The following is a 13,912-nucleotide window of genomic DNA, read 5'->3' on the forward strand; positions in this document are numbered from 1 at the left end:
TTCAGAATCAACTTCACGCCACGCCAAAGCCACTCTCAGTATTTCCCAGGCAACCACCCCCCCAAGTCTCCCAGCTCAGCTGTGAGCAATCTGGCCATTTCCAAAAAGCATAACACCCGCAAAAGCACGGAGGAAGCTCAGGTCTGCAGCAGGAGTCCCCTGAGAGGCATCCTCGCAGCAGGTCCCGGCAGTCTGGGCCCCGGGCGAGTGTGCAGATGAGGCCGGCAGCCACCTGTGTGTGTAAGAGCCAGCTTCCTTGTGAGAACACGCCGGTGGAGGAGGCAGGGCAGTACCCAGTGACCCGCCCCCATTTACGCTCCTTTCTTCACACAAGTCTACGTTTCTCAAATCCTGTCATCTCTGCTGGGACGGGTGCCACCTACTGACCACCGACACCCTAAATGGCCACCTTGGATGGGGGCCGCGCTGTGGGGAAGGGCAGGGTCACCACCCAGCAGCCTGGCCCCCCCGGCCGCAGGAGAGGGCCTTAGTTTTATTGCTTCAAAAAGATGAAAGTAAAAGAGGAACCAGTGGCTGATTTGAGATAAAATGGGGAGGAAATTACGACTCAACCATGCTATAGAAACTGTAACTGTGTCAGCTTTTTTTCTGTAACTTCCAAGAAAACTAATATTAAAGTGGAAATGAGAAATTTTTAAAAATATCAGTTTTCCAGGTTATTTCAGTTTTCTTTTTCTTTAAAAACCCTTTCACAATCAGATCAAACAAGGGTTTGACTGACACTTTTCACCCAGACCCGTTTCCCCGGGTAAATACAGCCGAAGGCCAGCCTGCGTCCTGCGACAACCCTCCTTAGACAAGGTGATGAAGCGGCTGCTTTAAAGGCACTGACGTGACCAGAAGAGAAAGGGCAGCTCAGACAAACACGCAGCCCTGATCAAAGCGTCTGAAGGGCACCAGACACGGGCTGGGGAAGCCCGCGGGAGATGGGTCTCTGGAGAAGAGTCTGAAGCTTTTGGGGAGCCCAAAGCTTCCAGCACGGCCCCTGGATTTTCAGGTTTTGCGCATCTGCACGTATTTCCTTAAAACCCCAGTGCTGCTCATCTTTGTTTGCTGAGCTTTACAGCTGGAGGTTTTGGAGAGAATATCAAAGTTCAAGGTTTGCTAGCTCTGACATGGCCAGAAAAAATGACTGAAGTGGATAGAACGCAGTTTAAATGTGGTGACTTCCAGGTGGGACGTGGTGTAAAACCCTTAGCTAGTGCAGGAGATTCTCTGAGACACAGGCCCCAGCAGGCCAGCCCCTGGACGGGCAGGGGTCTCCAGGCCCAGGGACTCAGCCTCGGGCCTGCCGTGAGCTGAGTGCTGGCTCTGCCCTGGCTGCGGCCCCGCCACGGCCTCCCACTCACCAGAGCAGGGCTGCGGGGCGGCCGGCTCCCCTGGCCCCCACGGCCTCGGCGCTTCGTCCTCAGCAGCTGGTCCCTCCACGGTCTCCCCACTGCTCACTTCACTGTCTTCCTGACCTGCAATGACACGCACACGAGAAGCACTCAATCTGCAGAGGGACGGCCGCAGATACGGGCAGGGCTTGTCACGTCCGCCCTTCTTTCGACCCTAACATCTCTCGATTCAGAAAATCTGCTCCTTTTGTACTTCCTCCTTGATAGGAAGCATGTGCCCTGCGTGCGCCTGTCCCTCTCTGCTTCCATCTTCGCGACCTAAGGACTCAGCAAAGGACACGTCTTCACTGGAAACTGCCATGTGAGCTAAGTGTGGCGACAGCATTGACCCTGCGTGCCACATTCGTAAATCCGACCTCAACACTGCCCTTCTCAGGCTAACGACAGTCTCAGCCCTCCGAACACGGCCTCTCGGCTGCTCCTTGGCATTCGGTGACAGTCAAAGCAAGCGGCCGTGGACAAAGCTTCCCAATTACGGCAGAAGGGAGAGAGGATCTGAAGTACGGTCACAGAGTCATAGATTTGGGGGACTGAAAGCAACTTTCGAGTTGTCTCGCCCAATTTTCCACCTCGCACATGAGGAGGCCCAGAGAATGGCAGGGCCCTGCCCGGGGCCCCACGTCAGGAGTCCGGCAGAGTGCGGACCAGGCCTCACAACTGGGGTGTGGCTCCCCTACCAGGTCCAGGGGTTTCTCCACTGACTGCTTCTGGCCTTAATGAAGCAGAAAAGGAAATGCAAGGAAAGTTTTACTTAAAACCAAACAACAGGAGAAACACTGGCCCAAGGGAGGGAAGCCACCCAGCTCCAGTTAGAGCTGAGATTAAAAACCAAAGACACAGACGCCACGAAGCTCCCGGGTGTGGCCTGCAGGTAACGGGAGACACGCCGATGCCCACACTGGACTGTCGGGCTCCAGGGAGTCCCCTGGGGCTTGTCCAGGGCCGAGAGGAACTGTGACAGGGAGGCTTGGCCAGGCGTCTCCCTGCTGAAGGCATGACTTAGTCTGCAGGTGGCCACAGGAGGGACGAGCCCCCATTAACGCTCAGAGGGCCAGCTGCCCCTTGCATCAAAATTCAAAAGGCAGTGAAATTACCGGGAGAAGCTGCAGGGCAGGGTGGAGAGGAGGGTTCGCGGGGTGCGGCCAAGGCAGACCTCCTCCTGGGGGGAGCGGCAGTGGCAGCTCTGTGGCTGGCAGCACTGGAAGAGAGAGGGAAACCAGCTGGCTCTGACTCGACTGGGGCTGACAGCGGCTCACGCATGTGCTGGAGGCAACTCCCCGAGAGAAGCGAGCAGCAGGGCAGCCCGCACCGGCCAAGTGCAGGTCCTCATGGGCTGCAGGAGGGGGCCTCAGGCGTGGGCTGTCAGTCTCCCTGGGGCACCCGGCCTCAGACGCCCTCCTCTCCCCAGCTGTCTCTCAGGGCCCCATCCCCGGGGGATGTGGTCACCAGGCGGGCAGCTCTCCAGCTTCTGGCCAGGACTGACCACACCAGGGAGGGACCCCCGACCTATGCTGAGCCCCAGGCCCATCCCAGGTCACAGGGAATCAGGACCTGAGATTTTGACTCGGTCTGGCTCTCCTTTTGCAGGAGAAATTGCAGACTTAAAAGTGACAGTTGGCTGTGGTTTTCTGCCATGTAGACTGAGAAACAGAGAGGTCTGTGGTGAGAGAGCAGAACGAGCCTAGTGGGGAGGGAGGGGAATGCCTGGGTCTCCAAGCAGCTGGCCCCTGTGCTGGCCCACACCTGGCGGGAGCGGCCCTGCCCTGTGCCTGGAGGGGCGTTCTCTGAGTCTCACTGTAAATTCCTCTCCATCCAATGGGTTTTTGTTTTTTGGTTTTTGTGTGAGGAAGATCCTCCCTGAGCTAACATCTGTGCCAGGCTTCCTCTATTCTGTATGTGGGATCCCTCCACAGCATGGCTGATGAGTGGGGTAGGTCCACGCCCAGGATCCAGACCCGCGAACCCCGGGCCACCGAGGCAGAGCGCGGGGAATTTCAACCACTCGGCCACGGGGCCGGCCCTGGGTTCTGAGTTTTTGAAACTAGAAGAGCCCTGACCAACCCCTGGCAGATTTAGCAGGAAGGGCGCTAATTAGAACAAGTGTGTGCTGCTGTAGGAGGGCTCTGGCAATAGCCACGTCTTCCTGAACACTGGGATCGCACCACATTTTTCTGTAAAAAGGAGCAATGCATAAAGACAAGCCAGCAGCTTGTTTCCAGGACCTCGCGGAATCCAACCCTGTCTGTTTTCTCCCAGTGTGAGGAAACAGTTCCACACAGGCTGCTTCCTGCAGACAGACCTCGTGGCCCGCCCGACCTGCATGGAGCGGCAGTTTTTCACAGGTGTAACTTTTGCTCTGACAATGTGCCAAGGTCCTGGCCCCCACAGCCATCGCCTGGGCGCTACGGGCTGCGCTCTGGATGGGCAGCCTCCTGCGTGGTGTGTGTCCAGCACTGCCCTGTGACACAGGGCAGAGGTGGGCCTGCCAGTCGGACTCACCTGAGCCTAGCCTGTGCCAGGTGTGCCCGGAAAACAGACTGGATGACGGTAATGGCCTCCTCTTGCCCTGGGTCACCCTCGGCCTCGACGACGGGGCTCGCAGAGCAGGGTAAGGGAGAGTTCTGTGGTATAATGACAGCGAGGGAGAGACCTGTGAGAACCTCTGGCCCCTTCCAGGGTGTGGCAGGGGCCACGCCTGGACTTCAGAGCCGAGAACAGCATGGTTCCCTCTCAGATCACTCCTAGCTATATACTCAGCCGTTTCCTGACGGAAGGCTCTTAATCCTTAGACTCTGGACATTCTTAGGATGAACGTCTGTCATTCTCAGAGGAGGGGCTGACACAGAAAGCTCGTATCTTTCTGAGACTTTTCAGCTGACGTCCTCACTGCAAGATGGGCATGCTCCCTGATGTCCCAGCACCTCCACGCAATGTGGCCCCTGAAGCTACAGCCCCCAAAGGCTTGGCCTGAACGTGCCACGGGATGGAGAGGAAGGCACGCCCCCAGGACAAGGTGTGCACGAAGACTGAGGGAGGCCCGTGCCCGCCCCGGTTGATGAAGTGAGAGCAGAGGCGATGGGGAGGGCGCTACGGGAGCTCTGGGTCTGCGTCCGGCCCCTTTGAGGATTACCTGGCTGGGGAGGCTCGGCACGCTGGGAGATTCTGAACCACACGCTTTGCTCGACAGCAGCTTCGCCCGCGCTAGGTGTCCCCTGAAAGCCGCCTGGAGCACAGTAGCCGCCTAGCAGGGAAAGAGAGAGAAGCGAGCGTTCACTGCCTGGAGGATGGCAGGTCCAGAAGGGAGATTCCAGGGGACGAGCTCTACGAGCAGAGAAAACGACGTCCTGTGCCACCATAACCACAGAGCATCTAACAGAGCCCTCTCTCTCACCTCCTACAGCGACAGAAACCAACCCTCTTGGGGGAAAAAGGCACAGACGCTCGATCCGCAGTAAACTGAGTCTTGGAATACAAACGAATCCTCTAAGTGCTATTAAGTTTAGCTGCTAATATTAGTCCATGATTTACACAGTCGTTTGAATTAATGTTGGGAGAGTTTATTCCACTTCGTGTACTTTCCATGTACATCGTCTAAAGTCAAGCAGGGGAGCGTGATCTCAAACTGTCGCGGAGGAATTATTGATCCTGTGCCCTTAATCTTAATTGCCCTTCTTGAGAAGCGCGCGGACGCTCTGTGAGTTCTGGACTCGCGGGCGGCACTTTGCCAGGGCCCTGCCTCTGGCCCTGGTCACAGATAGCAGCTCTCTTAACGTTTGCGGAGAAGGACACGCACGCACACTGAGTCTTGACATGGGGGCATTTAGAGGTCCAGACGCGTCCAGAATCACAGTCACGTCTTCGTTTTTTCTTGAAGGTGAGGTGACGGGAACATCATGAACGTGGGGTTAAGAACAAGCACAGCGAAGACGCGAGAGCACCAGTTCTCGAGGGCACCTCACCCCCCAGCGCAGTGACTAGCAGCCAAGCCAGAAGGTGCACAACGCTCGCGGGACAGTAGAGCCGCTCCACCAGCTGGAGGGGGATGGCCGCTGACAGTACTCCAACCGAAGCCTGGCAGAGGGGGCAGCGTCCTTCGTGCCGCACACTGCCCACACTCACACCTGCCCCCACAGCGGCCCTGTGCAGCAAGTCCTTCACCATCGTGACTTGAGACAAGGGAGGCGAGGACTAGGGAGGGGTCTCAGGAGGGGGAAGGCAGATCATGGCTGACAGCACGTGCTGGTGGTCCATAAACACGCCGTGCAGCCCCCTGAGGAGGCCCAAGTTCGTCCATTCGCTCACTCACTAAATGTTTACTGAACACCTGCCACCCGCCAGGACATTCTAGGAACCGCGGATGGAACAGCAAAAGGACAGAGCTGGCCCCTGCCGCCAGGGACGTACGTTCTGATGGGAGAGACGAGTAATTAAAAAAATGCAAAGGAAAATATCAGGAAGAGCTAAATGCTACGAAGAAAATAAAGTGGGACATGGGCTGGGGAGTGAAGGGTGGTACGGGGCATTCAGAGAAGGAGTTTCTGAGGAGGACCCGTTCCAGCAGAGACCTGAGTACAGCAAGGGGCAGATACCAAACATCTGGAGGGAGAGAGTCTGGGCAGAGGTAGGAACAGCCCCGACGCTTCCGGGTGTGCAGAGGGGCCTCCGGACGGAGCGTGGCTGCCGCGGCTTTAGGCTTTGGGCTTTGTTCCCAGTGTGAGAGGAAGTCACCCTGGTGGCCGTGTAGGGAACAGGCCGCGGGAGGGAGGAGAAGCAAGAGGACCGGCGAGGAGGTTACTGCAGTAGTCTGGGCGGCTCCCGGCTGCACTGCTCCAAATGCCACGGCAGAGAGCTCGTTTACAACTCGTCCTGCTGTGCACTCTGACTCCACTTCCAGGCTCACTCCCACGTGCTTCCCGAGCAAGCCGTGCTCTTCTGCACGCCCAGGACTCTACTTTCTGCCGAGAGTGCCCTTTCTCTCCCTTCCCAGTCCAGTGAGTTCCTACTCATTCTCAAGGCCCAGCTCGAACATCAGCCCCTGTGGGGACTTCCTAGGCCTTCACAAGCAGAGCAGGACCAGCAGCTCCACAGTGCCAGGGACAAGGTCCAAACCACCCCTTCCACACTGAAGTGTGATTGTTTACTTTTTTTTTTTTGCTGAGGAAGATTAGCCCTAAGCTAATATCTATTGCCAATTTTCCTCCAATTTATATGTGGGTCACTGCCACAGCACAGCTGACAAGTGGTGTAGGTCCACATCCAGGATCAAAACCTGCGAACCTGGGCCATTGAATCAGAGCGTGCCAAACTTAACCACTCGGCCACAGGCTGGCCCCTGTTTACTCTTTACCTTAATATCTCTCTCTGTCCGAGGGCCCACCAGGTTGCTTCACATAGAACTGATGATCAGTAAGTGTGTTGAAAGAATGAATGAATGATTGAATGAATTTTGAAAGTGTGAAATTACCCAAATATTTATTTGATGTTAATATGTCTTATGTATTTTAAAGTTAATGTTGGGGTCTGGTCTGATTTCATGAAAAGAAGTACCTCATGAAGCTTCTTGAAATATCTGCACAGTCATTTCACTCCAGAGTAAAAATACATAATTTGAAATTGGTGAAATAAACCTTGCTTACCTCATCCAGAGCAGCCTTTTTTTTCTGAAATAAAGAGATAAATTAAGAATTAACGTGAGGATGAATTTTCTGCAATACAGCAGTCATTCGTTGATCCTGCCCTGCCACAGTGAACAGGGGTGGAAAGCGGAGTTGGGGTCCCAGGACACTCCTCACCAAGAGCCCCTTCCCCACCGCCCACAGCCCAGGAGGCTCCGCGCCCCCGTCTCCTCCAGTCCTGGCTAAGCTGAGCGAGCCAGATGCATCTGCAACAGCAAGGAAGCAGGCAGCCATCACTGGATGGCAAACGTCCTCAGGGGGAAGCCCAGTTAGAGATGAGGGCGTGTCGGTGTGGTCTGCGCAGCAGAGAAGTAACTCAGGAGGACCAAGTCTGATGAGAAAGCCCCTCCTCCCACTCAGAGCTGTCCTGACACGGTGTCTCTGTGGATGAACACAGAATGGCTGGACACTGCCTGCTGGCGATGTTACAAAGGGGACCTTGCTCAGGGGTCTGGGTCACTGGCTCCCAAATCTGACCAGTCATCAGTCACCCGGGGACTTGAGTCAGCTGCACCCGAGAGATGCTGAATCAGAGTCATCGCAGATGTGCCCCAAGAATCTGTATTTTTAAAAAATCTTTTACTAACTTTACTGTCACTAACATCTGTGCCAGTCTTCCTCTACTTTGTATGTGGGATGCCACCACAGTGTGGCTTGAGCGGTGTGTAGGTCTGTGCCTGGGATCTGAACCTGCGAACTCCGGGCCACCGAAGTGGGTCATGCAAACTTGCCCACTACACCACAGGCCGGCCCCCAGAATCCGTATTTTCATAGATGTAAGCAAAGCCCAAGAATGTACATGTGCACTGAGTGGCTCACGACCACCACTAGATGGCATGCACATCAGCCAGCTGATTTTCAGAATTAACCAGAGAGCATGGCCCAAAGCTGTCGTGGGGAAAGGATCTGTCCCTTGAGGGATTAAGGAAAAAGAGAGTACAAGGACCAGCAGGGTGTAAGAAAGAAGCAAAAGAAATATAGGTTTAAGGAAAGTGGCAACGAAGATTGTGGGAAAGACAGTCTGAGACAGCCGATGGGGTGGGCTGGGGAAGGGAAAGTCCAACCGTGGAGCCTGAAGAGTAGAGAAGAGCAGTGACTCGAGAAAGATGGAGACGACGGAACGCTGTCACTCAGAGAAGCGGCTTTCTGAATCACAGCGCGCAGGGCACTCGCCCACTGAAGGGCTGCTGGCAAGGGCAGCTCGCAGCTCAGGCCCAGCTTCAGCCGTGCCGTGGAAAGACTCTAACAGCCCGAGAGCTCCCAGAGAGGTTGGTCTTCCTCCTCGTGGTTCCAGGCATCTTCCTTGACCCCGGCCGTGTGGAGACCAACAAGACCCCAGACTAAAGCCCAAGGATCCTGATCTCTAATCAAGCCGCCTTTCAAACGCTTTACTCTCAGCTCTCTTACTAGACGTATGTGTATTTGACTGTTTCGAGTTCTGCAAAGGCAGAATCCTGAAATAAACTTAGAAAGGACTCAGTTCACAAGAGCCAAGGCGTCAGCTCCTGAGGGGAGAGTAGCGGAAGCCAGCGGGGGAGCCCTGATGACCCGATGGGGAGCAGCGGCCAGCGTGGGGCTCTCCCGGCACGTGCTCTATGCGTTATCTTCGTGATTAAGCAGAGGACTGATGGGAAGAGAGGGCAGAGGAGAAAGAAGGGCACAAGCAGATAAGTTGCTTCTCCAAAACCACTGCTCAGGAAGGGCGGATGCCAGCTCTGGGGTGAGGATGGCACAGGGGAGGCGACAGCTCGTGCCAGAACATGGGGGCACGCCAACCAGGAGCCAGACCCAAGGGTGGCCAAATTCGGGACCAGATGAACACGAGAAAGAATAATGATTGCACTTAACTTTAAAAGAGTGCATAGGCAACAAATGTGAAGCCCACAGTAATACTCCCACCCCTCACACAGACAGAGGGAGAAGCTCACCTGCCCCCACGGGAGTGACCGCTAGAACAGTCCTTACTCTGAAATCATGCTTCCTTGGTACTGGAAGGTAAACAACTAAGTATTTACCTGTCTCGTTAGGAGGACCTGGAGTTTATGCCCAGCTGAACAGCCGAGAAAGAAGAGTGCCAACTATTGAGTGCAGGGATGGAATTTGAACAAAGTCAACCTGCCACAATCATCTGGGATGGCCAACTGAGGAGAGATGAGTAAAGGATGCTAATGCCATTAGGTGAAAGTGGTGGGGACCATTCACAGAGGGCTGGACTCACACTCTGGAGATTACTGGTTAGTTACCGAGGGACAGTGTCTCTCTACAGTGGCCAGAGCTGGCAGCCACGACAGGAACCAGTGACCAGAACCAGAGACACAGACGCAGGACGACCTGGTCTTTCTCACGTCTTGAAGTGAGGTCACATACAGGGTGTCACCCATGAGATATTCTTGCCAAAGACGCTGAACCTGATCAGGCCTGTAGCCCTAATTGCCCCCTTACAGGAAATAAAGGGGACAGAGGAACAAGTTAAAGGACACCACGAGCAAACACTCACAGCCAGGATGCGGGACGTTCCATAGGACGCTGGCCTGCACTCTTCAAAAGGTGTCTTTTCAAAGAAAAGACTGTGGAGGACTGAAGTAAACCACACGAAGGAGCCTTACAACCGAATACGATGCCTTGACTGGATCTGAGTCAAAATCCAACCTGGGACGGAGCCTGGCCTGACAAAGACGGCTGCAAATGGCATCTTGGGACATCTGCAGGAATTTGAAAGGGACAGTAGACGATACTATGAAGTTATTAAACTTCCTGGGTGCGATAACAGTATCGTGGTTAAGTAGGAGAACACCCTGATTCTTAGAAGACAGGCACTGAAGCTCCATAGTGTCTAAAACCCACTTTCAAGTGGTTCTGGAAAAACTGCTATGTATAGAGAAGAAATATGGCTAAATGTTAACAGTCGTTGACTCGAGGTGGTGGGCAAGAATTAGTATAGCATATTGTTGAATAGACTAGACTCTTTCAACTTTTCTCTAAGTTTTGTAAGTTTTCATAACAAAAGTTGAGAAGAAGCAACGATAAAGAAATTCCACTGGCAACCTCGGGAGCTAAGACCTTACAACACTCGGTCAGCAGAGAACAGCTTTGGCTCGTCTGTTCAGCCGGGGAAACAGGCCTGTGCTGGGTTCCACAAAACTAGCAGCTCTTGCAGAGCACTCCGCTCCTCTGAGGAGCCCACTGTCCTTGAAGGACTGAAAGTCAGTGAGCCACCCCAGGAGCTGAGGAAAGGAACCCCAGGGGCCCGCCTGGTGACCTAGTGGCTGAGTCCCCATGCTCTGCTTCAGCAGCCTGGGCTTCACGGGTTCAGAGCCTGGGCGCCGACCTACATGCTGCTCGTCAAGCCACGCTGTGGTGGCATCCCACATAAAACAGAGGAAGACTGGCACAGACGTGAGCTCAGGGACAATCATCCTGGCCAAAAAAAGAAACGAAGAAAGAAAGGAACTCTATTCCTCCCGCCACAAGAGAACACTGGGAACATCCCCTGGGCTCCTGGCCTGTTACCTCACTTCACCTCGCCCCCCAGCTTGTTACTCCACTTCCTCCCTGGGATCCTCACCCATTACCACACTTTCCCCCAGGGTTCCTCACCAGTCACCCCACTTCCCCCGGGGCTCCTCATCTGTCACCCCACTTCATCCGCCAGGCTCCTCCTCCGTTACCCCACTTCATCCCCTGGGCATCTGTCACCCACTTCCTGCCCGGGCTCCTCCTCCATCACCCCACTTCCCCCCGGGCTCCTCCTCCATCACCCCACTCCCGCCTGGGCTCCTCCTCCATCACCCCACTTCCCCCTCAGGCTCCTCCTCCATCACCCCACTTCCCGCCAGGCTCCTCCTCCATCACCCCACTTCCCCCCCAGGCTCCTCCTCTACCCCACTTCCCCACTGGCTCCTCCTCCATCACCCCACTCCCCCCCGGGGCTCCTCATCCCTCACCCCACTTCCCCCAGCACAAGGAACCTGGTGCTGTCGCAGCTCCTCCGTCTCCTGGGTCTGAGACACGCATGCCCACTTCGGTGGACAGCCTTCCTGTCCCGTGACATGCAGCTGCTGTCCTCTGAGGAGCAGCCCATCAAGGCAGGTTTTGAAATTTCTAATAACATAGACTGCACCCCGGCTGGTTGCTCCCACGGAGCCCCTGACTAGGGGCTGCTGCTGGGTGTGAATTTGCACAGAGGATTCGGCAATCAATCTGCTTATGCTTGGGGTGGGCAGGGTGTTCCCAGGGCACGGTCGGGCCACACCCTGTCACTGTACCTGGGACCCAGCGCCTGGCCGCTGTGTGACAGGTCAGTGATCTATCTAACGAAGGCTTCTGGACAACTCACTGCCTTTCTCTGTCTGCAAATGGAACAGCTCCTCCTTCAAGGACAGCTGGAAGGGGAAACTTCCTCTCCTTCCCAGTGGGACCCAGCCTCCCTCACTGCTCTGCCTCCCCTCGCCCCAGGTGACATGACTTCCACTGTGTCTACTTGGGCCTACACTTTCCCACATGTCAGCTGTGCAGCACGGAGCCCGCATGTCAAAGCGGCTCCCGCAGGTGGAGAAGGCCTCCGTGCACCCGTGCTGGTGGAGCGGGCAGCAGGCTCTGCTCAGGACCCTCACCTTGTGTCTGTACACCTTCCAGCGGGCCTGCAGGAGCCGGGCAGCGGTGTCTCTCCTCCCCTCGGAGCCAGGGGAGCGGGCCCGGGAGCCCTCCCCACTCGCCTGGGGCTCGGCGTCCTGCTGAGCGGGGCTGCTGGCTAGACGGGAAGGTTGGGGCTCTTCTTGGCTCTGCGGGAATTCGAGGCAGGAAGGAAGGCTGAGTCGGGCAGGGCAGATGGCTGTCAGGCAAGGGCAGGACACCACCGCCTGACTCGGGCTACACTTATCAGACTCGACCTCTCACTGAGGGGACAGAGTGAACCCACACGCTTCAGCACGCCACATGACAGAAACTCGAGAAGCAACACACAAGCCAGGCCACAGAGCCACACGGGGGTCTTCAGGTGCCGTCCGAGGCCATCTGGCAGCACTGTCCTGCAGGGTCGAAGAGGCAGCTCGCCCAAGGGTCTGTCGCACCCTTCCTAAGCTCAGAACCATCGGTACATTACTGCAAGAATCATCTGCCCTCTGGGGGGCCTTTTTTAGTCTAACACTGTGTCACCAAAACAGGACTTCTGAGATTAAAGGCAATAGATTTTTAACTTGGTTTTTAAGGTAGAAAGAAGCGAGAATTCCTATTGTGACCATCAAAATAACACTGATTTCTACCACGTAAGGGGCCAAATTTATTATCTACAAGGGTACCTCTCAATAAAAATCAAAATATTTGACTATTTTTCTCAGAAATTCAAGCTCGGTGGAGGCACAGGGCTGGAGAAACCCCTCACGGAGAGACAGGCATCTGATAAAAATCCTCCCCTGGTGAGCTCTATCACAGGCTATCACAGGCCCAGGACACCCAGCCTAGGTGGTCCGCCCACCGACGAGGCCATGGTGTCCCCGAGCCGGCCGTCGTCATCGCCAATCCCGTCAGGCTGCTCACAGCGCTACTTCCCACCAAGGTTCCCGTGGCTCAGCCTCGACGTCCCGGCTCTGTTAGCCTGAGGAGGGCCTGTCTCCTTCCCCAATCCTAACACATCTCCAGACCTGCCCCACTGGGGAGAGACAGTCTGTCCCCACATGCCAGTGTGAGCAAAACAGGTAAAATCAGTCTCTGAGAAGACAAAGGAACGTTTACTCCAACCAATCGAGGCACACAGCTGAAAGAACTTCACATGTTGAGATACACACGCATTCCTGGAAGCAACTGTTGAAAACGACTCAGATCACCGCACTGAAACCTACAACTAAGGGCTCACAGCCGCTTGCTGAGAGCCGCCCCCATCAGAACAGGAGTCTTCCTAATTCGTCCCTTTTTACTTTTTCTTTAAAATGGAAATGCTCTTCATGCAGCAAAAACTCAGAGCTAATAATGCTTCTTACAAAAAATTCAGACAGTACTAAGAGAAAGTAAAAAAGCACTCGTGATCCACCCCCCCACAGAAACAGCCATATTTTGGTAATCCTTCCAGACATTTTTCTACGTATGTTTCTTCCTAATAAAGGTGATTAACGCTATGAACTTCTTTGGGGCAAGAGGGATTGTTTTGTCAAGCCATCGGTCACAGGCCTCTCTCCCAGGCAGTCAGTGGAGATCCATTCTACCCTCTGCAGCAGCTGCAGACGCTCCACACACGAGCCGTGCCACCACGCACGCCTGGGTCTCCCCTCACGGGCCCAGTGCAGCCGTGGGCAAGGCCGCAGTGACCGCCTGCGGACTGAGAGCCTGCGCAGTCACGGCTTCCTTCCTCCGGCCCGCCCTGAATGAATGGCAGGAACCTTGGGATCCAAGATTGGTCCCTGTCATCTACTGCACACATAATCTCAAGGTTGTATAAGATGAGAAAATAAACACCTAGTGTAACTTTGACACCAAGCAAACCTCCTCGGGCTGCCCTCAGGAGGAAGGGAGGGCTGACTGAGGACGCACTTCTCTAAGAAAGGACTCCTCAGGCTCTCTCTGACACGCCTCTCTGCCCGGCACTGAGTTAGCAGAGGACCCACGTCCCAAACGCCTGAAATGAACAGAGAAAGCGGCAAACTCCGCGGGAAACGTGCTCGACACAAGGAGGGGACCCCGCAGCATCGCACCAGGCCCTTCCAAGCGGTCAGTGAGCGTGACCGGATGGGACAGGCACCTACACCTGGGTCATTTCCTGACTCAATTTGTGCCCAGTTAGTGCAGCAGGAGGAAATCAGTGCTAAGACGACCTCTTCTGCCTCC

The 13,912-nt window shown here is 55.2% G+C and overlaps 1 protein-coding gene across 42 annotated transcripts in view; it reads right to left on the reverse strand.

Moving 5' to 3' along the window:
• The window catches only part of IQCE (IQ motif containing E), a 45,905-nt gene that overhangs the window by 394 nt on the left and 31,599 nt on the right, over positions 1-13,912 (reverse strand). For 32 of the 42 annotated variants that reach the window (XM_070566191.1, XM_070566180.1, XM_070566178.1 and 29 more), the window contains 6 exons: positions 11,710-11,877; positions 7,058-7,081; positions 4,552-4,662; positions 3,921-4,042; positions 2,516-2,619; positions 1,371-1,484 (listed from right to left, as the gene is read on the reverse strand). In XM_070566191.1, coding sequence (XP_070422292.1) covers positions 1,371-1,484; positions 2,516-2,619; positions 3,921-4,042; positions 4,552-4,662; positions 7,058-7,081; positions 11,710-11,877 — 643 coding nt within the window. Of the gene's footprint in view, positions 1-1,370; positions 1,485-2,515; positions 2,620-3,920; positions 4,043-4,551; positions 4,663-7,057; positions 7,082-9,593; positions 9,799-11,709; positions 11,878-13,912 lie in introns of all 42 variants that reach the window. The other 10 variants (XR_011524314.1, XR_011524313.1, XR_011524319.1 and 7 more) reach the window with 3 other exon arrangements.

This window comes from Equus przewalskii, chromosome 12, assembly GCF_037783145.1.
Source record: "Equus przewalskii isolate Varuska chromosome 12, EquPr2, whole genome shotgun sequence".
Classification (NCBI taxonomy): domain Eukaryota; kingdom Metazoa; phylum Chordata; class Mammalia; order Perissodactyla; family Equidae; genus Equus; species Equus przewalskii.